Raw genomic sequence first — 25,922 nt, 5'->3', positions numbered from 1 at the left:
CTGATAAAATTTTAATTAATTAATTTTGTTCAGGTTTGCATACATGTTACTGTTGAGGCTATTTTGGATCAACCTACGTGCTCTGCTGTAGGGGTTGGTAAGGTTAGACCTTAGCACCTTGAGGCAACTTTGTTGTGATTTGGTGCTATACAAATGAAAATAAATTGAAATTAAAAATTACGTCATGTGAGTATCACCATTCTTTTTTAGGTTGGTCCAACAATTCTGTTTTTTTTAAATGTAATATTGTACAACAAAATTTATGGAACACACACATTTTACGACTTACTTGTTCTCCTGGTAGTCCTGGTGGCCCTGGATACCCTTTAGGACCCTTCAAAATGAGCAAAAATACATTTTTTTATTTTATTTCTCAATTATGCCACTACATACTGGAGATTTGTGACAAATTAAAGAAACTATATAAAGAGAACCACAAGACAATCAGTTAATGGTGAGTGTGCTCTTACAAACGTGGATCAAACTGTAAAAATTATTTAATTATTTATTCTTTCAACAATAAGTATGCAGTTTTCCCAATGCAATCTTCACAAAATATGACACCTGAAAAATGATAATGAACAAGAGCAATCAGAGATTTCTGACGTCCGCCAATCTGGATCCAGATCACCTCCAGAATTCAGTGGAGTCTTCCATGCCCTAATGTGTATCTGTGGTGAAAATTTGTTGAGAATCCGTGACGTAATTTTGATATAATCCTTCAAAACCTATATAAAGTGAAATCTTGATCCAGAATCTGCATCCGGATCACCTCGAAAATTTTATGGAGTCTTCCATGCCCTAATATACATCTGTATTGAAAATTTTGTCAAAATCCGTGCAGTAGTTTTTACGTAACCCTGCTAACAGTCATCCTTCAAAGCCTATATACAGTGAAACTTGATCCAGAATCTGGATCTGGATCACCTCCAGGATTTAATGGAGTCTTCCTTGGTCTAATATGTATCCATGGTACAAAATTTCATCAAATTGCGTGCAGTAGTTTTGATGTAATCTTGCTAAAAGACAGACAGACAGACAAATAAATAAACGCTGATGATTTTATTACGTCCTTGGCAGACGAAATAATAGATAGATAGATAGACTATCTATTATTTCGTTAATATAATTATAATAACAGGGGTGTTAATGCTAAAGATAATGGATTTTGATTGGCTGTCCTGGTTCACTTCCCTCTTGAAGGCTATGAAGAGGCAAACATGGGTGATGGAGCCTTTTTGTTTGTTTGTTTTAAATGGTATCCATGGTTAATGGTCTCCATTTCGATAGCACTTTTCCATCTGTAGTAGATGCTCAAAGCTCAAATGCTTGGCATGGACTCTGGATTGAATATTTGACATTGTATGGGTATTGTTTTTATTGTTTTTATTATTATTATTATTATTATTATTATTATTAAGTTTTACTTTTATTACTAAGTTTAGTGATAAAGGTTACTTAGTTATTATTATTAAGTTTATTCCTTTGTTTTCTTCCTTGTTGATTTTAGACTTTTAATTGGGTCTTATTTTCACTGTTGATATTGTTATCTTTGTGTACCTGTGAGTGATTCATGCTCCGTGCCTTGTGTTACCTCTGGCTGTGAGTGATTCATGCTCCGTGCCTTGTGTTACCGCTGGCTGTGAGTAATTCACGCTCTGTGCCTTGTGTAACGACTGGCTGTGAGTGATTCATGCTCTTTGCCTTGTGTTACCTCTGGCTGTGAGTAATTCACGCTCTGTGCCTTGTGTTACGACTGGCTCTGAATGATTCATGCTCCGTGCCTTGTGTTACCTCTGGCTGTGAGTAATTCACGCTCCGTGCCTTGTGTTATGGCTGTGGCTGTGAGTGCTTCACGCACCTTTCCTTGTGTTACGGCTGTGGCTGTGGCTGTGAGTAATTCACGCTCTGTGCCTTGTGTTATGACTGGCTCTGAATGATTCATGCTCCATGCCTTGTGTTACCTCTGGCTGTGAGTAATTCACGCACCTTTCCTTGTGTTACGGCTGTGGCTGTGGCTGTGAGTGATTCACACTCCGTGCCTTGTGTTACGACTGTGGCTGTGAGTGATTCACGCTCCGTGCCTTGTGTTAGTACTTACACTGTGTGTGATTCACACTTTGTATTGCTATCTGTAACCATCAGGGCTTGTGTTAGCCATCTGCACACAGTTCCCAATGATGTCAGCGACTTTGTTTGCATGTGGAGGACCAGGATGAGAGGAGTCTCTCTGCAAGCCATTCATTGGTGGGCTCTCACGCCTCTGAGGCAGAGTCCCTACTGCAAACCGGAGCGGGACTATCCTTCGTCCAGCAAGCTCTTCAGTTGGCTTTATCCAGGCTTGGGATTGACAATCCCCCTGCGGAAACCACTGCTTCAAGTGCCTTTTTCAAAGTCACTCAGAAACTTGAGTTCAATGTTCCAGCTTAGCTACCATACATTGAGGAGCTCCACTGATGTTGGGCAGACCCAAATTATCTACCCATCTATCACAGGACTGCAGAGCCCTTAGCTCTATGTGTGATTCGGCTCAGTATGGTCTGGTCTGTATGCCCTCCGTCGACAGCATTATTGCGAACCTGGTTATGGCTCCGGCTGATTCCCAAAACACCACACACCAAGAGACCGGCCCACTACAGACCAGTTGCCCTGACCTCCCACCTCATGAAGACCATGGAACGACTCGTCCTGTCTCACCTCCGCACCGTGGTGAGCAACATCCTGGACCCACTGCAGTTCGCCTACAGGCCCAACATTGGGGTAGATTATGCTGTCATCTACCTACTGCAGCAAGTGCTCACCCACCTGGAGACCGGTGGGAGCGCTGTGAGAGTCATGTTCTTTGATTTCTCCAGCGCTTTCAACACCATCAGACCAGAGCTGCTGTGGGGGAAGCTGGAGGACGCAGATGTGGATGGACATCTCACCGCCTGGACCATCGAATACCTCACTGACCACCCGCAGTAGGTGCGGCTGCGCGGCTGTCAGTCTGAGGTGGTAAGGTATATATATATATATATATATATATATATATATATATATATATATATATATATAGCTGCGCGTGCCTTCGCAGTTGAAGGCCAGCTATCAAAGGGGCTTGCCTTTCGGGAGCCTACAGGCAGACCCCTGAGAACTGAATGGTTTCACAGAACTTACAATAATCGCACCCAGAGGTTCTCAGGGATGCGAGGCAGAGGTGGTCGGGTCTGACTGCCAACGTTTGGGCCCAAGCCATTTTTCACTAACTCATCTCAGGTACTGGGAGGCCCAAGTTCAAGATCCATGGGTGATTTCAACCTTGTTCGAGGGTTACAGTATTCAGTTCAGATGTTGTCCTCCAAAATTCAATGGAGTGAGGATGACCCTTGTTTCCGACCCAGTGAAGTCTGCCGCCCTACAACGGGAGTTTCTGGAACTCCTGGAGAAGGGAGCCATACAGCCAGTTCACAGTTCAAACCAGTTCAGAGGGTTCTATTCAATCTACTTCCTTGTTCCAAAGAAGGATGGTGGCTTTCGTCCTATCCTCGCTCTCCGACATCTGAATAGTTATCTCAAGGTGCTGCAGTTTCACATGCTCCGCACAGTAGACGTTCTTCAAACTATCACATCAGGAGACTGGTTCACAAGCGTCGACTTAAAGGATGCTTATTTCCATGTGCCAGTGGCACCTCGTCACGGGCAGTTTCTCCGCTTTGCTTTCGAGGGACACGCATACCAGTTCAAGCTCTCAGATTAAGAATCCTACTCTACTTAGACATTTGGCTTGTCTGCGCTCCGACTCAAGAGCAGGCGCACAACGATACAGCTCTTCTACTGAACCATGTCTCTCAGTTAGAACTCACAGTGAATTTTGCGAAGAGTTCTCTTGTTCCCATTCAACAAACAACCTACATCGGCATTGCAATCAACTCCCTAACTATGACTGCATCGCCATTCCTGCAGAGAGTGGGTGATGTAATTCATCTTGTCTCACATGTTTAGCGGACTGTGACACTGTCTTGTGATTTGCTGCTCCAGTTGATGGGCAAACTGACTGCAATGTCAATAGTGGTACCTTTGGGACTTCTGTTCTTGCGTCCCCTACAGATCTGGATCAACAACCAAGGCCTCAGTGCATCCTGGGGCAGGATGCACTGGCTCACCTGTAGCCGGACTGCCTCCTGTATGCCTCCCCCCTCTTCCACTGCTAATGCTGACACTGCACAGGATAGAGCAGAGCAGTCACAGGGTGCTACTGGTTGCTCCATTTTGGCCAGGGAGGACTTGGTTTTCTGTGATTTAAAAACTCCTTGAGGGGGAACCTTGGGCTCTCCCAGAGAGGAAGGATTTGTTGTCACAGCTACAGGGGAGGATGTGGCACCCTCACCCAGAACTCCTTCAATTGCACGTGTGGCCGCTGAAGGGCCGGACTCCTTGTTAGGTCTCTGTGGCCAAACTGTTGTTCAGACTATCCTTAACTCACATGCTGCTTCTACCAGGGCTTTGTATGGCAACAGATGGAAGCTGTTTGTCCGGTGGTGTGAGAACCAAAGGTTAGACCCAGAGCATTGCCCTGTGCCTATTCTACTCAAATATTTACAAGAACTGCTGGAGAAAGTACTTTCTGTCACTACTTTAAGGGTTTATGTTGCTGCAATCTCTGCCCGGCATGTCTATGTCAACGGCCGGTCAGTGGGTTCGCATTCCTTAGTGTGTCGTTTTTTTGAAAGGTGCTCTACATTTGCAGCCTCCAAGGCTTGCACGCGTACCTTCATGGGACCTTCCACTAGTCCTGGAGGGTTTAAGCTTATCTCCTTTCGAACCAGTTGAAAGTGCTGATCTTAAGTGGGTGTCAGTGAAAACTGCCTTTCTACTTGCATTATCTTCGGCAAAGCTAGTGGGAGAGCTCCATGCCCTGTCGGTCACTGAGAACTGTTTGCGATAGAATTCTGATGGATCTGGGGTTATGCTGTGGCCTAATCCATCCTTTTTACCTAAGAGAATTTCAGCCTTCCATATTAACCAGTCAATTTCCTTGGCTGTGTATGCCCCGCATTCTGATCCAGGATTATCTGTCTCAGGTTCCCTGTGTCCTGTCCTGTGTCATGCCATTTTACAAGTATACAAGTCCAGGGGTCTTCAGCCTCCTAAAGTTACATGCCATTCCACCAGAGGGGTGTCCACCTCCTGGGCTGCACTGAGAGGTGTTCCTTTAAGTGATATATGTGCTGCTGCTATGTGGGTTTCATCCTGTACCTTCGCCCTGCTATTACAGACTGAATGTGGCTGATCCTCCTGCAGTGACTTCGGTGGTGTTGTACGCCTCCACTCCCCACTGCTGATGTTAGGTGAGTGTGACTCTTCGTGACCTTGTTGGTATTAAGTCATCCAGGTGCTAAGCACCACCCTCTGGCGGTGAGAAATGAGCGCAGGGTACATCTGGTATATAAAGACAACCAGTGATGTCACCCAGGTCACATCCAATGGCGTGACTTTGTTGGTATATATTCTTGACCTCTCTGTGCTGCGCACATGTAGTTATCTAGGTGCTAAGATGACCAGGCGGTCATCCAGAATTCATAGAACCTCAGTTACATTCGTAACTGTCGTTCTAAGCAAGCCACGGCTATGTAGAAAAAGAAAGAAAAAAACCCCTACCAAACAGAAACTCCATAAAACTAAGGCCCATGAAAATGTTCTGGGTCATTTCCATGAACAGGACCCCCCAACTCACACACACACACACACACACACACACACATACATACATACATACACACACACACACACACACACTACACTTAAGCATTTGTAAATCAAATAAGACTTTGTTTATTAAACAAGGGGTTTTCTTTTCTTTAGTCGAATTTTCTCCTTAATATAACATAACATAATTAACAACAGATGCTTACAGGGTCCACACACAGTGGTAGGGATTAGGTTATAATGTAATCAGGACTACGGGAGCCTTTCTGATGCCACTGACACAAATATTTGGTTCAGAGGTTTTGATACACAAACTTAAAAAAAAGAGGCCCACACAACGGTACAGCACTGTAGTTCAGAGTCGTTATTTTCTCTGAAAATACTCCACGGGTCACAGTTCATATGCTGGGCGTATTAGATTCAGCTACTGCAAACAGTGCGGGGGCCTCCTGGGAGGGAAGGTGACTGAGAGCTTCAGTAAGAGGTCCCACAACCCAAGTGTTCACATGTAGGCCTCTGCACAGGAGCCTCACCTACTATATCAGCAAGAGAGGCAAAGTATCCTTAAGGTCACGGGTTTAATTCAAACCAGACAAGCAGTGTGTCATTTTGAGTGAAGCATTGCACTCAGTAAGTGCAAACTATTATAGACAAAAGAAGACATTAAATGTGATGCAGCACATACAATGGACACATTATGCACAGCGTGAATACAACAGCAGTGAAGCAGTTGGAGAAAACGTATCAATCCCTTCAACTTTGATTTATAGAAGTGTGTGTGAAATTCTTCCGCTTTGAGCAAGAGCACCCCCAACCCGAGGTACCATCAGATGACATGTACATCACTGATGCCATGACCTTGGAGAGAGCGCCTTTCCTCTTTTAGATGACATTTCACATTGACTAGATTTGGAGTACCAGATTTTAACAGCCACCTCTGAGAGGCCAATGGTTGAAAACAGTAAAACAGACAGAAGTAGAAGAAGCATTTAAAGATAGTGATAAAAGACAATGCAAGATGGAGAACACAAGAAGGGAAAATAGCAAGTAGAAAGCAACACAGGTTAGTGAAAAGTCAACTGCAAGTTGTCTTTGTGAGTTGGTGGCTTGTTCATTACTACATTCAGGGCGAGCTGCTGAAAACAAACCGCTGTCGTGCTCATTTCCTACTTGACATCGCGCTCGCATCGTTCTGCCACATTTCTTCTACTTAATATACACCAGTTTTCACAGAGAATGCCACGATCGTGTGTTGCAGTTGGCTGTACCAACCACGATAAGTTAAAAGATTGAAAAGTGTGTTTTTTCGAGCTCCCAAAGTGCCACAAAAGTCCAGATAGAAGAGTTAAATGGCTGGCTGCTATCGGCCGAGTAAACGAAGATGGTCATGAGAATAACGATTGCTAGTTGGCATCGCTTATGTTCGGAACTATGATGGCATCTAATCATCTTTGAACCTCCAACTTTCATTCTTGATTGATGAAAACATTCTTGGCAGATGCTTTCGCTTTCGTCTATCTTTTTCCGGTCCACGAATTTCACCTCTCGCGGCACAATATGAATGCCCCCGGCCGTTCCTCTTAATCATGGCCCCAGTTCAGAGAAAGAAAACCCACAAAAAAGAACCAGAGTTCTATTCCATTATTCCTAGCTGGGGTATTCAGGCGACCAGGCCTGCTTTGAACACTCTAATTTTTTCAAAGTAAATGCATCGGACCCAGCGGGACACTCAGCTAAGAGCATTGAGGGGGCGCCGAGAGGCAGGAGCTGGGACAGACGGCAGCTCGCTTCGCGGTGGGGCATCAGCTTGATCGTGAGATCCAACTACGAGCTTTTTAACTGCAGCAACTTTAACTTTAACTGTAGCAACTTTTGTTGCACACCTATCAAGGCTCTCCACATACTCATACACCATTTGGCATGACGAAATCAGCAGGCCTTTGCAAATAAATAGCGGTAAAGACGACTATATCAACAATGGTTGAGAGTGTGCAGACAGTTTTTTCCAGAGGCAATCCAAAATGGTGGCGGAAGTAATATAGGTCTGACCGTACCTATAGAGGGCTACAGACAGATGCGATAACAGCATAGAAAGCTATAGAAAGATGAGACAGAGATATAGAGCACTATACAGATATAGACAGTGAGGTAGTGAGCTACAGAGATGTAGAAAGCGATATAGAAGGTTATAAACATCTAGAGGGCGATATAGATCGCTGTAAGGATATAGAGAGCGATACAGAGCGCCAAAGAGATATTGGTAGGGATATGGGGTATAGATACAGAGCAAGATATAGAGCGCCGAAGAGACACATACAGACAGACAGGCAGATTTTGACATTCTTCACCACTGATTGGTAGTTAAATGGTGACTATGTTAACATACTGTGTCTTACCGGTAGACCTGGGAATCCATCTGAACCAGGCAGCCCTGGTAGACCTCTGTCACCCTGTTGGAAAGAACGAATAAAATACAAAACGAGTAAAGCCAAGGTGAAATGCACACTATCATTATGAACACTGAGTCAGGACATCAACAGACAGAAGGATTGGACATGTTGCACAGCAGCATATGTATCTAGATATTTGGGCTACAACACAATTCAAAAACAATACTTTTTATTATGGAACGATTGAACGTGATTTGATTTAATGCAATTTGATGCAATGAAGTATAATAAGCAGAAAGTGCCATTGCTTACTTTCAAATATATATTTCATGAAAAACCAGGGAGATTTTTCAGGTTTTTATTTGTGTGCTGCAGCATGTTGGCACTGCCTCTGCTCGCCTTTTGTTTACTACTGGGGGCAGCACTGCATACAGTAGCAGAAAATAGAGCATAGAAGAAACCCAGAAAAAGAAGCCAGAAGAAAGAAGCAAGACATGGTGATGGACATCACGGGAAACATTTCCTACCTTCTCTCCTGGTGCAGCCTGGCCTGGAGACAGCCCTGGAGCTCCCTTTAAACCCTAAAAATCACATCAGAATAAACTTATTTATCCTGAAGGAAAGTTACTAGGGGCAACTGAGATGTTTTGAGCCTGACCAAGAACAAGGGTGTGATTCTCCATATTTTGAATTCAGAGGAACCAACATTTCTCAACACTGCACCTAGTGAATCAAACTTCACACATTCTCAAGAAATGTTGGTTTCTCTGAAGCAAAAGATGGAGAATCATGCGCTACTTTTTCTCGGTCAAGCTCAAAACGTCTCAATGGCCCCTTGAGTCTTAAACTTCAATAAATCCATCATTTTCATAGCTCTCAACAGGAGGAAAGTAAATCTAGTTTTCATCTGTCCACCAACTGGCATTTAGTTGTACTGCCAAAGCATGATGCTCTGGAATGGTAAAAGAAAAACGTGTTTCATGGTGACTAGCTAGCATGCTAACATCTCTGTAATCACCTCAGAGGTAATATCTGGTTACAAAATCTTGAGTTTTTAGATTTAAAATCACTAGCATTTACAAAATGTAAGAAATTTTTATTTAGGTGTTTTTTTTGTGCACCCTTTCAAGTTGAAAAACCTTTCAGAGACGCAACGTCACAACAACGTCACTGCAGCGTTCTTTCAGGCAAATGACGGGAGAGGATTTTTTATTCGTCATTCAAATTTGATCACAACAGAGACCAAAAATCTCACCTGTGACAGCAGACTGGACAAATGCATCATTCTAGCTGGGGGTACTTTTTTTTTAATGTATATTATTTTCAATGTCGGTATCCAGGCAGTTAACCTCGAGGGGCAGTTTTTCTTAGTGTGAAAACACGCTTGGCTGTATGCTGTTCTATTGAAATCAGCTGTTTTTTTTTATTTGTCTGTAATTTGCTTCTAACAGCCAGCTGACAGCTCTCATTGCCTCGAACGGTGAGATTTATACCTTAAGATGACCTGAAATGAGCCATTGTACATTAAATTGACTTTATTGACGAGTTTGACCCCTTTGAAAAGTGGCCAAATTACATGTGTTTGTATGGAGCTCGGCGATGTTTTCACCGAGAAAAACCGCCGCTCGAGATTAAATACCTGGATGACTGACCTTGAAAACACAACCTCTGGGAAGAAAGTGTTTGGTGGGTGATCCCTCTGCTTTTCCACCAGAAAAAACATAAAATATAAAATGCTATATTAACATGGGAAAGTCTAAAATAGTGAAAAAAGCAAAAAAAAAAAAGATCCAGTGGGAGGTGCTGCAGATGCTGCTGCTGAACTAGATTAGAGTCACACTATGCACAGATACTGTGGTATAAAAATAATAAATAAATTAATTAAATACATTAAAAAAACTACTCTGTTCCAGAGTAAACCAAAATAATGGTCTGATATGGATGTTATCAACCCTCCAATCACAATCAGTCATCGGCAAGCTGATACAGAGTATCAGCATCCACGTAGAGCAGTCAGTGTTTCTCAGACTCTTTCAGACAGAGGACCACTTAACAAATAAAAAATCTCATAGACCACCTAACTCCAAAAATATCAGTTCAGTTCAGTTTATTTGCCATTTGCAGTAAAACTACATTGGAAAAACATTGCAAGAGCTTAGTGTGCACAAACATACATTTTAAAAACATGGACACAAAGACATAATAAATAATAAATGAAGAAATAGATAACACTTGCCACAATAAAAGCATAAGAGCAATAAGAAATAATAAAAATAGTAAAGTGCTTGTCAGTCAGTGTGCACAGTTGCCTTTTTTTTTTTTGAAGTATTAAGAACTAAATGATTTTGTTCACTCCACTGGACTACATACTGAACCTCTGACCGATAAGACCTCTGCATAAGGACGCAACACAATCATATGTGTACAAAGTGTAGAGCAGAGGACTTAGAATACATCCTTGCAGAGAACCTGTATTCACAAGAAGTACATTTGAAAAACAGTTGTTAATTTTAACCCTCTGTGGTCTACCAGTTAAAAAGTTTAAAATCCACTTGCAAATGGCATCACATAAGCCAAGAGTTTTCAATTCGTGAATGAGCTGCACTGGAACAAGAGAATTAAAAGCAGAGCTGTAGTCTATGAAAAGCATACGGACATAAGATTTTCCTTTGTCCAAGTGCTTATACACAGAGTTCAGCGTGAAGGAGATGGCATCTTCGACACTCCTGTTGCGTCTGTAAGCAAATTGGAGTGGGTCCACAGACACTGGTCCAACACCAGACGCTCAAAAGTCTTCATTAAAACAGAGGTTAAGGCCACAGGCCGATAGTCATTAAACAGGTCACAGGCATCTTCTTAGGTACTGGTATTATGTCTGACTTTTTAAAAGATAAAGGGACAGTACAGTACCGCAGTGACAAGTTAAAAAGGTCTGTTAAAACAGGAGCTAGTTGCTCTGCACACAGTTTGAGCACCTGGGGTGGGATTCTGTCTGGTCCAGGGGCCTTCCTCACCTTGGTCCTGGACAAAACCCTTTGGACTTCTTCCAGAGTGATAGTAAGTCCACTCTGCTCAAATGAAAAGACAACAGGCTCAGTGTTCCCAGTTTCAAATCTACAATAAAACTGATTAAGATCATTTGGCAATGAGGGATCAAAGTCAGTAATGCTCGCTCATTTAGGTTTCCATGTGGTTGCAGCATTCAGTCCCTCCCACATTAGATGTGGGTCATCTGCATTGAGGTAACCTTCCATTTTGTCACCCCAGGAGCGTTTTTTCATATTCAAAAACAATAGGTCTGCTTTCATATTCAAAAACAATAGGTCTGCTTACCACAGCGTATTTGAGTCACTTTTAAGTTAGAATGTGATATGAATTTAAATGATATTTTGCCACTATACTCACAGACCACTAGGGGTCACTCACAGACCACTCTTGGAGAAAGACTGATGTAAAGGAATGGGAACGCCATAGTAATTAATATTTAGCATAAAACAAAAGTAATACTTAACCATAAAATGAAGATTTAAAAAGATTTGGCACAATAGGACTCCTTCAATGTTTTATTCATAGGCAAAAAATTTACTTTGACTTGCCATAAGTTATTTGTTAATCTTTCTTTCTTCTTTGTTGGCTGGGAAGAGTGTGGTAGAAAATTGTGTTTTGCATAAACAGTTATAGACATCAGTGATATGATTCATCCACATTTCTAAGGATCTGTGTGACACATGTCAGGACCACCTGTTTCTTGAAGAACCATTTTTGCTTTCTCTCTGAAGTTCATCCCACACTCATTCCAACATCTTCCTTTTAATTTTCTTTTACACAGTTTGTTCATATCAGTCAATGTCTAAATCATGGAAAATCCAGATCTGTAAAGTTTGACTAACAAAGGTTCACATTTTAGGGCCTCTGAGATTCAAATTATGGCTGTAATTCAGGGGTAGGCAACCTGTTCCAGAAAGAGCCATGAGGGTGCAGGTTTTCTTTGCAGCCACTGACTCCACCAGGTGATTTTACTGATTAATATCACTTTGAGCAGATGGAATCAGTTAATCAGTGAAATCACCTGGTGGAGTCAGTGGCTGCAAATAAAACCTGCACCCTCATGGCTCTTTCTGGAACAGGTTGCCTACCCCTGCTGTAATTGCTTCAGGCGGACTCAACATTTCTTCAGGAGAGTTCTTGGAGGGAAACTTCTTGTTGTTAATTCCTCATAAGACATTTGGAAAGTGGGGGACACTTAGTGAGCACAGGCTGGCAGCAGCCTGTTTTAAACTGCATTAGACCCACCAGCAGAAAATAAAAATAATGGATAACCCTCCATGACATCACCCATAGGTTATTTTCAGAAGCTCAAGTGGCATAGCCATCTTGGCAGCACTTAATTCTGGCCCCCTCATATATGGGTAAAGAGGCAGAGAGTGGGCGAAACCACCATGACCCGGGTGGAACAAATGAGAGACAAGCACACTCACCTGTGTCAGAATTACCAAGCTAGCTAAGGCTAATAGGCTAGTGAGCAGTATTTGGATGAGTAATTAACATATTTTTGTCAGATTGGATGGTTGATCTATTAACAGCTGGCTTGGGTGCGGGTCTGCCTCGGACTGATAATCTGTGATTTTGGACATTTGCCCGGTGGGCCGCTGCACGTTTAGACGTGCGTGGGCCCATATTTATAGAGATTATGGAAATATACAGTGTTCTCGAACCGCACGCTGCTGTCAACACGAGGAAAGTCTGTGATCGGTGAAGCTACAGCATTTAATCAGCGCAGCTGCAGAACCACTTCCTGAATTTGTGTCAAAATAAAAGTTCTGTAGTGTTTCATACACGGCGCAGTCTTATTCTAGGTTTCAGTTTTGTTTCTGTTTGATCACACAACGATGACTTACATCGAGCACAATAATTGACATGACCAACAGCCAATGACAATCGGAGAAGCATACAGGGTGCCCAATCAGATTGCCCCTGTGAATGGACTGACTCCTTGGCGCCTGGACTTCTCTCCACTCTCCTACTGATTACAAGGTTGGAATTGTTTCTTTTATCTTAATTAACTGTGCTTTACTTTTGTTAATCTTTAAATGCAATGTGAATCCTAGCAGTGGTTACACATGACCTCTCTCTCTCCCTCTCACTCACACACACACTTTGGAGACACAAAAACTTTTTTCTGCTTGTGTGCTGCTTTTGCTTCCGTTTTGTCAGACCCGGTGCCAGAAAAAAAATATATACATATATATCAAGGGGGCGATGAGTTTATCATCACCCCCCCCCCACCCCCAAAAAAAGTGCGCACCGGAGGAGACGTGCGCTCCTGGAAAGCTCGTGTATTTACGCTACACCGTTGTAAGAGACTGACTAAGAGTGAAGAGTGACAACAGTATTTTTTTTAATTATTATTTGAACGTATAGACGCTCGGTCAAGTGATCTCCTGCATACCACAGAGCCGGTGTTCTGTTGAGATGAGGTGCGCCAACTTTCGACACTCTGAGCTGTAACGTACCTTTGCATTGTCCAGTAGGAACGGCGCGTCGGGCCAAAACATGGAAGACTCGTGGCAGAAACCACTGATCTCTACAAAATGGATTGGACCAATCCGATTGGTGCAGAAACCACTGATCTGTACAAAACATTAACGTGTGACAGGACTGCTCATTTATAGAGCAGGTTTCTGAAGAAAAATCATTGGAAATGTTTTTCTGTTGTTGTTACCTCAAAATTTGTAATTAAAATAGGTAAATAAATCAATAAATGGTTCTTTAGAAACCTTTCATTTGTATTAACACCACCTGTTATTTCAGATTAGATAAGTTCTTGTTTAACATAAGGAACCTCAGACATTTATTTTTAGACAAATAAAATAACATGGAAACTTGTATATTTTTGAAGTCTGGTAGATTATTTATATCTTATTTCAACCAGAAAAACAAACACTACATAAATAGAAATGTTTATTATAAATGCAAAAGGAAATAATTTAACAATGACTGCAATGTGATTGTAAAGTAGGATTTTTGTGACATAAACCTCATGATGTTTTATATATATATATATATATATATATATATATTGCAGTCATTGTTAAATTATTTCCTTTTGCATTTATAATAAACATTTCTATTTATTTAGTGTTTGTTTTATATATATAGTCATTTAAACTTGTCATTTTGTCAAAATATGTAATTGCCTTTAATGTTATCAGGATGCCCCCTCGTGGCGCTCGGAACGCGTTTTGTGCTATGATCAAGGTGAAATGACAGTGAAAGTGTGTGTTTAGGTGTGTGTTCATGGTGTTTAGGTGTATAGTATTTGTTCACTGGGGGTTCGGTATGGACGGGTGGGGGTGCGTGTTTGGGGGTGGATTCGTCGGGCCAATAGTGGGCTGGTCCAGAGCAAAAATGCCAGGGCCGAAATTTGTTCCCAGTCCGACCCTGGTGTGGGTATTAAAAATTATGACTGACAGGTTGCCTCAACTGTTAGTTCAGTTAACTGCTCAGGAATCCAAGTTATCTCATATCTGTCTAAAAATGCTGAAAAAGGAATGGGTCCCCCTTTAGCAGGCAAACCACTAGCGCTGTGCTAGTAGGCTAGCCATCTAGATGGTAGCTGTCAATCAAATCAACCATGCCTCTAATTATGAATAAATTTATGGCTTAAAATTGGGCTAAACTAATGGGTTATATAAAAATTCACACCCAGTATAGTTGTCATTAAAGGGGAATTAGCCATCTACCATTATTTTTGCACTGTTTCTTTCTCTTTTTGCTCTGTATGCACCACTCTGCATTTAATCATTAGTGATCGATCTCTGCTCCCCTCCACAGCATGTCTTTTTCCTGGTTCTCTCCCTCAGCCCCAACCAGTCCCAGCAGAAGACTGCCCCTCCCTGAGCCTGGTTCTGCTGGAGGTTTCTTCCTGTTAAAAGGGAGTTTTTCCTTCCCACTGTAGCCAAGTGCTTGCTCACAGGGGGTCGTTTTGACCGTTGGGGTTTTACATAATTATTGTATGGCCTTGCCTTACAATATAGAGCGCCTTGGGGCAACTGTTTGTTGTGATTTGGTGCTATATAAAAAAAAAAATGATTGATTGATTGATTTATTTTGGTCCCAGGCTATAAACATGAAAATTCAGTAAGGTATATTATTCTATTATACATTGCAAATCTAAGGTAGAACTCTACTAGTGTATACTGAAGTATATCTAAATATCTAAACAAAAGAAGAATAGATCCACTTAGGTGCCTGGTCTTGAGAACCACGGATGGTTTATTTTGACTGTATTGTTGGACATTTACAAGTCACTATACATACTTTATGTTTCATTATTACTTCCATATATTACTTATTGTCTAGAGATATGGGGTAATATATATATAAAACCAACACTTTTCCTATTTTTAGGATGCAAAAAAGCTATAAGAATTATTAATGGATCAAATTACAGGGAACCAACTAAGGCTTTGTTAATTGACAGGAATACCCTTAAATCTTATGATTTAGTGGAATTTAAAATGGCACAGATAATGTATAAAGTACACAATAATTTACTTTGCTGCAATATTCAGAAGCTGTTTGAAATCAGAGAGAGTTGATATGATTTGAAGGGAACAAGTATTTTCAAAAAATCTAAGATACAAACAAATATAAAGCAAAGATGTGTTTCTGTAAGAGGTGTTAATTCATGGAATAGCTGTGACAATGAATTAAAAAGGTGTACTTCACTTTCATTATTTAAGAACATGTTTAAAACTAAAATATTACAGAAATATATACAGTGAGGAAAATAAGTATTTGAACACCCTGCGATTTTGCAAGTTCTCCCACGTAGCAATCATGGAGGGGTCTGAAATTTTCATCTTAGGTGCATGTCCACTGTGAGAGACATAATCTAAAAAAAAAAAAAAAAAAAAAAAAAAATCCGGAAATCACAATGTATGATTTTTTTTAATAATTTATTTGTATGTTACTGCTGCAAATAAGTATTTGATCACCTACCAACCAGCAAGAATTCTGGCTCACACAGACCTGTTAATTTTTCTTTAAGAAGCCCTCTTATTCTGCACGCTTTACCTGTATTAATTGCACCTGTTTGAACTTGTTACCTGTATAAAAGACACCTGTTCACACACTCAATCAATCACACTCCAACCTGTCCACCATAGCCAAGACCAAAGAGCTGTCTAAGGACACCAGAGACAAAACTGTAGACCTGCACATGGCTGGGATGGACTACAGGACAACAGGCAAGCAGCTTGGTAGAAGACAACAACTGTTATGATTATTTATTAGAAAGTGGAAGAAAAACAAGATGACTGTCAATCTCCCTCAGTCTGGGATTCCATGCAAGATCTCACTTTGTGGGGTAAGGATGATTCTGAGAAAGCTCAGAACTACACAGGAGGACCTGGTCAATGACCTGAAGAGAGCTGGGACCACAGTCACAAAGATTACATTAGTAACACATGATGCTGTCATGGTTTAAAATCCTGCAGGGCAGCAAGGTCCCCCTGCTCAAGCAGCACATGTCCCGGCCCATTTGAAGTTCACCAGTGACCATCTGGATGATCCAGAGGAGGCATGGGAGAAGGTCATGTGGTCAGATGAGACCAGAATAGAGCTTTTTGGAATCAACTTCACTTACCATGTTTAGAGGATGAGAACATCCCCAAGAAAACCATCCCAACTGTGAAGCATGGGGGTGGAAACATCATACTCTGGGGGTGCTCTTCTGCAAAGGGGACTGGACGACTGCACCGTATTGAAGGGAGGATGGATGGGGTCATGTATTGCGAGATTTTGGCAAACAACCTCCTTCCCTCAGTAAGAGCATTGAAGATGGGTCATGGCTGGGTCTTCCAGCATGACAATGACCCCAAACACACAGCCAGGTCAACTAAGGAGGGGCTCCGTATGAAGCATTTCAAGGTCCTGGAGTGGCCTGGCCAGTCTTCAGACCTGAACTCAATAGAAAATCTTTGGAGGGAGCTGAAACTCCAAACCTGAAAGATTTGGAGAAGATCTGTATGGAGGAGTCGACCAAAATCCTTGCTGCAGTGTGTGTAAACCTGGTGAAAAACTACAGGAAACGTTTGACCTCTGTAATTGCAAACAAAGGCTACTGTACCAAATATTAACATTGATTTTCACAGGTGTTCAAATACTTATTTCAGCAGTAACATACAAATAAATCATTAGAAAAATCATACATTGTGATTTCTGGATTTTTTTTTAGATTATGTCTCTCACAGTGGACATGCACCTAAGATGAAAATTTCAGTCCCCTCCATGATTCCTAAGTGGGAGAACTTGCAAAATCGCAGGGGGTTCAAATACTTATTTTCCTCACTGTAAATCAAGTATGAAGAATGATAATGTAATTAATGTAACTTTTGGTTGTATTATTATTATGGAACTGTATTTATTTATATATTAATTTTCTAAAGTGCTTCAGTTTTTTTTTCTTTTTTATGTTACCTTGCTGAATTTGTTTTTGTAAAAAGATTAGGCATAATAAGCATGAGCTTCAGCCTATACCTTTTGATTAGTGTCATCCCTTGTTCAAATGTTTTTGTTGAATATGTGTATGTGTATGTATGTATATATGTAATTGTATTTCATTTGGGGGGTTGAATGCTAATCAGATAAAAGGTTTTCATCATCATCATCATCAACATGGAGTTCTACGGGGATTGAGGCTTTTGGAGACAGTGTCAAGTGAGCAATCAAGAAACTGTCGCTTTTGGCATTTTCGTGTTAGTTCTGAAGGCTGTCGCTTGGTCCGACCACCCACACCTGCTTCACAGAAATGTCCTGGCCTGCCATCTACATGTGAATAATGTCTGCAATTTCAGCCCACAGCCACAGGATTTTGGGAAATCAATAAAACAAACAAATATGTGTTTGAAATGACATCCAAACACACACCCTCAACTCATGATGGCAGACACAGTAAGAGTGAACAGTTAGCTGATTGCATAAATCACACTGGTTTGAGACAAAATTTAGCAAAACTTTGAATAATTTGAAGGGCTTTCATCCAAGCACATGTGCACACATATGTTATCTCCTCTTCATATGTGTGATGTCCTTTTTTTTTCTGGCGCCATGCCTCAGCTGCTTCACAGCTGTATGCTTTAAACATTTTATCTTTACTAAATGCAGCTTTTGATAACTTGAAGGAAAATAAATCTCTTTTGTTCACAGGAAGTTCAGCTTTATTTCTCTTTAAAGTACAAAATGTAAAATCAAATCACAGTGCCATTTTACTGTTTTCTTTCTTTCCGACAATTATCCTACATAGTTCTAACTCAGTCACTGCCGCTCCCAATCAAATCAAAATCAAATCAAATCAATTTTATTTATATAGCGCCAAATCACAACAAACAGTTGCCCCAAGGCGCTTTATATTGTAAGGCAAGGTCATACAATAATTACGGAAAAACCCCAACGGTCAAAACGACCCCCTGTGAGCAAGCACTTGGCGACAGTGGGAAGGAAAAACTCCCTTTTAACAGGAAGAAACCTCCAGCAGAACCAGGCTCAGGGAGGGGCAGTCTTCTGCTGGGACTGGTTGGGGCTGAGGGAGAGAACCAGGAAAAAGACATGCTGTGGAGGGGAGCAGAGATCAATCACTAATGATTAAATGCAGAGTGATGTCCCAGTGCAATCCCGGGTAAATGAATAGGAGTGCATCAGAAAGGGAATCTGGCATAAAACATGCAGATCACAAATCATATTTCCATACCAAACTGGTTAAAGCACAGGCTAACAATAACTGTTCCCCTTGTTGTCCAACAGATTCCCAGCGGAAATTGGACTACTGTTGGGTGAAGAAGAAAAAGAGGCAGAGAACGTCTGGGGGCAGTGGGCGAGGAGGAAAGCTAGAAGTGCGGAAGTGAGAGTCAGGACTTTGAATGATGGCAGCATCACTGGTAAAGGGAGATAGTAAGCTGATACATTGGAGAGGAGAAAGGCAGATATACTGTGTGTACAAAAGAAGACCTGTAAGAGAGGTAAGGCCAGGAACATCAAAGATGGGTTCATTATATTATATTATGGTGTGGATGGGTGGAGAAATAGTGTTAGCATCATTCTGAAAGACCAGTTTATGAAAAGTGTGTTGGAGGTTAAGCAACTCTCTGACAGGGTCAGGCGTTTGAAATTGGAAATTAAAGGGGTGATGATGAATGTCATCAGTGCATATGCCCCTCAGATAGGTTGTGAAAGCCATCCATTTTCCATACCTGTGTACTTCAATTAAGAGTCACCTGCTATACCTGCTATTCCAGCAGTCATAGGGCGTAAGGTGGGGTACACTTTGGACAGGACCCCAGTCTGTTGCAGGGCCACATATACACAGATAAACACATTCACACACACGCACACCTACAAACAATTTAAAGTTTCCAATCCACCTAACCTGCATGTCTCTGGATGTGGGAGGAAGCCAGAGCACCTGGAGGGAATCCACGCAAACACAGGGAGAACATGCAAATTCCACATAAACAGGCCACAGATGGGAATTGATTGCATGAACTTCTTGCTGTGAGGCAACATTGCTAACCACTAAACCACTATGCTGCCCAGGTTGTGAGATGAAGGAAAAAAAAATACTATCTGGAGTGAACGTGACATATCAGTGCAAGTAGGACGGTTTGAAGACAATGTCAGAGAATTGTGACTGAGATAGCATGGACCTGTGCAGAGGAGGGATACAGGGTATATAGGGAAAAAGATGCTGAGGATGGATCTGCTGTGGTGACTCCTAATGGGAGCAGCCAAAAGACAGAGGAGGTGGAGGAAATGAAGAAGAAGAATCCTTTTGTTGTCTTACATACAGTTTCATCACATCATCAATTATCAAATGTAATGGAGCGTAATTCAATTACATTACTTTATTATTACTTTATTATAACAGGTGCTATATCAGAAATTACAGCTAATTTTATTGCCAGTAAAGTATTTATTGTGGGGAGATTTCATGGTAAATATTGTGAGTTTTTTTCTGTGAAATCTTGTAGGCAACATACATACAGTTCAAATTTCATGATCCTTTCAACGAAAACAGGGAACTCAGAACTTCTAACTCTGAAAAAGTCTAATCAAGCTATAATAAACTGTTAGGGCACGACAGTCTCGTTTGAACCCTGCGTGAAGTTGTTGGATTTAACCACTTATGGGGACAGCCGCTGCCATTGTGCAATATATACACAGCATAACTTCACAAGGAAAAATGGTGTACTGTTTTGTTTTCGGGTGCAATCACCAAAGCAGTCACGAAAAGTGTTTTTTCTGGTTCCCAGTGGAGAAGGAAGACAAAGCAAGTGGGAGACATCGTGTTGGTAAGTGTTAGCCTACACTGCTAACCAGAGTAGCTACGTCTCGACATGTTTGTGCTCCGGATCATAAACAAACCGCAACACATGAAAATTCAGTAAGTATATCTTATATATTATTTTTAATTCTAAGGTGGAACTATGCTAGTATACTAAGGTATATCTAAATATCTAAAAAGGATATTATAAAAACATGTCCACTTTCCCACCGCATCGCCACTTTTTCTTTGAATTTCCACTTTGTTTGCGTGTAATTCGCCCAAAAACTCAGAGAAAATGCCGTGTTTTTTTTCCCTGTAAGTAGAGAAATTACATCATAGTTTACCCCTTTAGTGCCCGCCCTCAAACGAGACTGCGGCGCCCAATTTGAACCACTAATTAATTTGTTGTAAGACTGTGGCAAATCCTTTATTTGAAAACTAAGGATCAAAATTATACGATTTCTGAAGAAAATGCTTTGATGGCATCAATGGTTAAAAAAAATTAAATTAGAATACTGTTTCAAAACATCTGGCCTACAGTAATACATTTACATTTATGAATACGAGAATAATCCAGAAATGACTGCATTTTTAGAATCCACAGTCACTCACCATGTCCACTTTTTCCTCAGTCAAACAGTAACACTCACAGCAATGCAACTTGTCTTTGAGGATCTGGACTTCACTCAGTTTCTGCGTCACCCTGGACCACATGTGTGACGCTCATGTTCAGTGCATTACCACAAAACAGCAATATTCCATTTCAACACCCACAGCCCTCTGAGTTTTTACTCCTCACACTCGTGGATTTCAATAAAAATGCCTTATATATATATATATATATATATATATATATATATATATATATATATATATATATATATATATATATATATATATATATATATATATATATGTGTGTGTGTGTGTGTGTGTATTTTAAGTTGAAACGCATCCCTCTGGACATCACTGCCACAGTCTGACTTTGCTGCACATAAAGATGTTATAGCAACACAAAATTCCAGTGCAATAATCCAACTTGTTGCTGTCAATACTGAAAATGTTGCTGTCAGAGGTTATTCTGGCTTTTCTTTTCCACTGAGACAAAAACAAAGCTGTTACAGCAGATTGGTGGTTGTATGTTCTATCTGATGTCTTGCGTGTTGTTTGACACATCAGATGCATACCTTCTCCTCAACAGCTGAGCTGTCTGTCAGTGAGCAATTACCGGCACCAAACAGCTATTACCTCTCTGGTTCCTGAGCGTCATATTTCCTGTTCTGACTGACAGCCACTGAGGCTTACAACGACTCGGCATGGGAGGGCAGCCTGAAGTCCCTTTCTGTCCAGGGCAGCAGACTGAAAGCCTCTTTGAGTAACCGTAATTGCATTGCTGTAACTTTTCAGCCAGTGCTTAAAACACATGTCAGCAGAGCTTTGCATCAGGGGCTTTTACGCATCTGTGTTCTTTCAAGAAGCCAAACTGTTCACATTCTGAAACAAAGAGTCTCTCTCACTCTCTCTCTCTCTCTCTCTACTTTTTTCCACCTCCACCAAAGGGGCAGGGGGTCCAAGCATGACTCACCGACAGGTCGCAGCAGTGTTCGGAACTGATTTTTGTTTTAGTGCATGCAGAAACGTGGGCGTACAAGCTGCTGGAACAGCAGGCAAGCAGATGTTCCCATGTTTTATGATAGCAGATTGCAGACCCTCCACTTGAAATCAGATAATGTTGCGACAAGGTCAGAAATTACGCACAAGTCCATATGTGCCCGTGTTGTTTACACACACTGGTTGTTTGTAGGGTGAAGAAGTCAGCGAGATAAATCCCTAAGATGCTTGATGAATTTTTTTTCTGTTATTAGTCATAAAGTTTACCCACAAGTCCAACAAACAGTCATGCGCGTATCCACACGAATAGTAACGGAAACATGGAAGGGGAGGGGCCATCATTCACTTATCTATTGCTTGTGGGTCGACAGCAGGGGTCACCAACCTGTTCCAGAAGATCACGTGCCCAGTATGTTTTCCTTGTGTACCTGCTGCAACCACGTCTGACTGGTCAAGGGCGGTGTGTCTGAGCTCCTGATTGGATGGAGTGGGCGATGCAGAGAGGGTTGGAAAACATGCAGAGCAGGTGATCACCAGAGGCAGGGTTGCCGACTCCTGTCCTACAGTTAACACAAGTGTCAATAGAGTGTTTCTGCAGCAAATCTGTGGTCATCAGTCTGATCCACATTCATCGCAAACATGTGCATAAATAATACCCAGAGTTGCACAGTTGCACCAACTTATTTGTTTGCATTCTGAACCACAGTAGATCGCCCAGATGTCTTTCTTTTTAATATATAAATGTGTTTGCCTATCTATTACATTTTATGGTTAATAAACACTTGCAGTTTTACACTTTTACAAAGACTACTGGAAACCAAGGTAAAAGCACTGGGCTGATCTCTAGTTTCACAGTACACCACAGTTTGAAAATGGCACACTTCTGAACCCACTGAAGTTTCCCACTTGGTGGCATGACTGACAAAAACCAACCTGACATCACTTCACATGGTTCAGTCAATGAGCTCCACATACAATAGGTAAAAGTTGAACACCACAGCTGAAGTGGAACAGGAATATTTATATATATATATATAAAAAATTAGGAAGAGAATTTCAAACTGTACAACCAAAACTACTAATACAAAACACCAACTAGTTTGCAGTTTTCTAGTTCCTGGGGTCCTTAACAATGAGGCATGAAGGAGCACTCCTAGAAAAATGTGTCAAAATCAAATCAAATCAATTTCATTTATATAGCGCCAAATCACAACAGTTGCCCCAAGGTGCTTCATATTGCAAGGCAAAGCCATACAATAATTACAGAAAAACCCCAACTGTCAAAATGACCCCCTGTGAGCAAGCACTTGGTGACAGTGGGAAGGCAAAACTCCCTTTTAACAGGAAGAAACCTCCAGCAGAACCAGGCTCAGGGAGGGGCAGTCTTCTGCTGGGACTGGTTGGGGCTGAGGGAGAGAACCAGGAAAAAGACATGCTGTGGAGGGGAGCAGAGATCAATCACTAATGATTAAATGCAGAGTGGTGCATACAAAGCAAAAAGAGAAAAAGCAGTCCTACATATTTGTTTAATATGCGCATTGAATGACATATCCTGATCAAAAATGACTCCAAGATTTCTCACAGTATTACTAGAGGTCAGGGTAATGCCATCCAGAGTAAGGATCTGGTTAGACACCATGTTTCTAAGATTTGTGGGGCCAAGTACAATAACTTCAGTTTTATCTGAGTTTAAAAGCAGGAAATTAGAGGTCATCCATGTCTTTATGTCTGTAAGACAATCCTGCAGTTTAGCTAATTGGTGTGTGTCCTCTGGCTTCATGGATAGATAAAGCTGAGTATCATCTGCGTAACAATGAAAATTTAAGCAATGCTGTCTAATAATACTGCCTAAGGGAAGCATGTATAAAGTGAATAAAATTGGTCCTAGCACAGAACCTTGTGGAACTCCATAATTAACCTTAGTCTGTGAAGAAGATTCCCCATTTACATGAACAAATTGTTATCTATTAGATAAAAATGATTCAAACCACCGCAGCGCAGTGCCTTTAATACCTATGGCATGCTCTAATCTCTGTAATAAAATTTTATGGTCAACAGTATTCAAAGCAGCACTGAGGTCTAACGGAACAAGCACAGAGATGAGTCCACTGTCTGAGGCCATAAGAAGATCATTTGTAACCTTCACTAATGCTGTTTCTGTACTATGATGAATTCTAAACCCTGACTGAAACTCTTCAAATAGACCATTCCTCTGCAGATGATCAGTTAGCTGTTTTACAACTACCCTTTCAAGAATTTTTGAGAGAAAAGGAAGGTTGGAGATTGGCCTATAATTAGCTAAGATAGCTGGGTCAAGTGATGGCTTTTTAAGTAATGGTTTAATTACTGCCACCTTAAAAGCCTGTGGTACATAGCCAACTAATAAAGATAGATTGATCATATTTAAGATCGAAGCATTAATTAATGGTAGGGCTTCCTTGAGCAGCCTGGTAGGAATGGGGTCTAATAGACATGTTGATGGTTTGGAGGAAGTAACTAATGAAAATAACTCAGAGAGAACAATCAGAGAGAAACAGTCTAACCAAATACCGGCATCACTGAAAGCAGCCAAAGATAACGATACGTCTTTGGGATGGTTATGAGTAATTTTTTCTCTAATAGTTAAAATTTTATTAGCAAAGAAAGTCATGAAGTCATTACTAGTTAAAGTTAAAGGAATACTCGGCTCAATAGAGCTCTGACTCTTTGTCAGCCTGGCTACAGTGCTGAAAAGAAACCTGGGGTTGTTCTTATTTTCTTCAATTAGTGATGAGTAGTAAGATGTCCTAGCTTTACGGAGGGCTTTTTTATAGAGCAACAGACTCTTTTTCCAAGCTAAGTGAAGCTCTTCTAAATTAGTGAGACGCCATTTCCTCTCCAACTTACGGGTTATCTGCTTTAAGCTGCGAGTTTGTGAGTTATACCACGGAGTCAGGCACTTCTGATTTAAAGCTCTCTTTTTCAGAGGAGCTACAGCATCCAAAGTTGTCTTCAATGAGGATGTAAAACTATTGACGAGATACTCTATCTCACTTACAGAGTTTAGGTAGCTACTCTGCACTGTGTTGGTATATGGCATTAGAGAACATAAAGAAGGAATCATATCCTTAAACCTAGTTACAGCGCTTTCTGAAAGACTTCTAGTGTAATGAACGTATTCCCCACTGCTGGGTAGTCCATCAGAGTAAATGTAAATGTTATTAAGAAATGATCAGACAGAAGGGAGTTTTCATGGAATACTGTTAAGTCTTCAATTTCCATACCATAAGTCAGAACAAGATCTAAGATATGATTAAAGTGGTGGGTGGACTCATTTACATTTTGAGCAAAGCCAATTGAGTCTAATAATAGATTAAATGCAGTGTTGAGACTGTCATTCTCAGCATCTGTGTGGATGTTAAAATCACCCACTATAATTATCTTATCTGAGCTAAGCACAAATGGTCTGAAAATTCACAGAGAAACTCACAGTAACGACCAGGTGGACGATAGAATAAAACTGGTTTTTGGGACTTCCAATTTGGATGGACAAGACTAAGAGTCAAGCTTTCAAATGAATTAAAGCTCTGTCTGGGTTTTTGATTAATTAATAAGCTGGAATGGAAGATTGCTGCTAATCCTCCGCCTCGGCCCGTGCTACGAGCACTCTGGCAGTTAGTGTGACTCGGGGGTGTTGACTCATTTAAACTAACATATTCATCGTGCTGTAACCAGGTTTCTGTAAGGCAGAATAAATCAATATGTTGATCAATTATTATATCATTTACTAACAGGGACTTAGAAGAGAGAGACCTAATGTTTAACTGTTTTGGTCTGTGGTGCACTTGAAGGTGCTATATTATTTTTTCTTTTTGAATTTTTATGCTTAAATAGATTTTTACTGGTTATTGGTGGTCTGGGAGCAGGCA

The 25,922-nt window shown here is 41.1% G+C and overlaps 1 protein-coding gene across 1 annotated transcript in view; it reads right to left on the bottom strand.

The window, feature by feature from the left end:
* LOC117519456 (collagen alpha-1(XXIV) chain) overlaps positions 1–25,922 on the bottom strand; it is a 240,449-nt gene that overhangs the window by 164,994 nt on the left and 49,533 nt on the right. Inside the window, 3 exon segments of the mRNA XM_034180800.1 lie at positions 290–334; positions 8,085–8,138; positions 8,606–8,659. Coding sequence (XP_034036691.1) covers positions 290–334; positions 8,085–8,138; positions 8,606–8,659 — 153 coding nt within the window.

The sequence above is a fragment of the Thalassophryne amazonica genome, chromosome 10, assembly GCF_902500255.1.
Source record: "Thalassophryne amazonica chromosome 10, fThaAma1.1, whole genome shotgun sequence".
In the NCBI taxonomy this organism is placed as follows: Eukaryota; Metazoa; Chordata; class Actinopteri; order Batrachoidiformes; family Batrachoididae; genus Thalassophryne; species Thalassophryne amazonica.
Note: the sequence above shows the minus strand (reverse complement) of the source record. Positions and strands in the feature narration are given on the sequence as shown.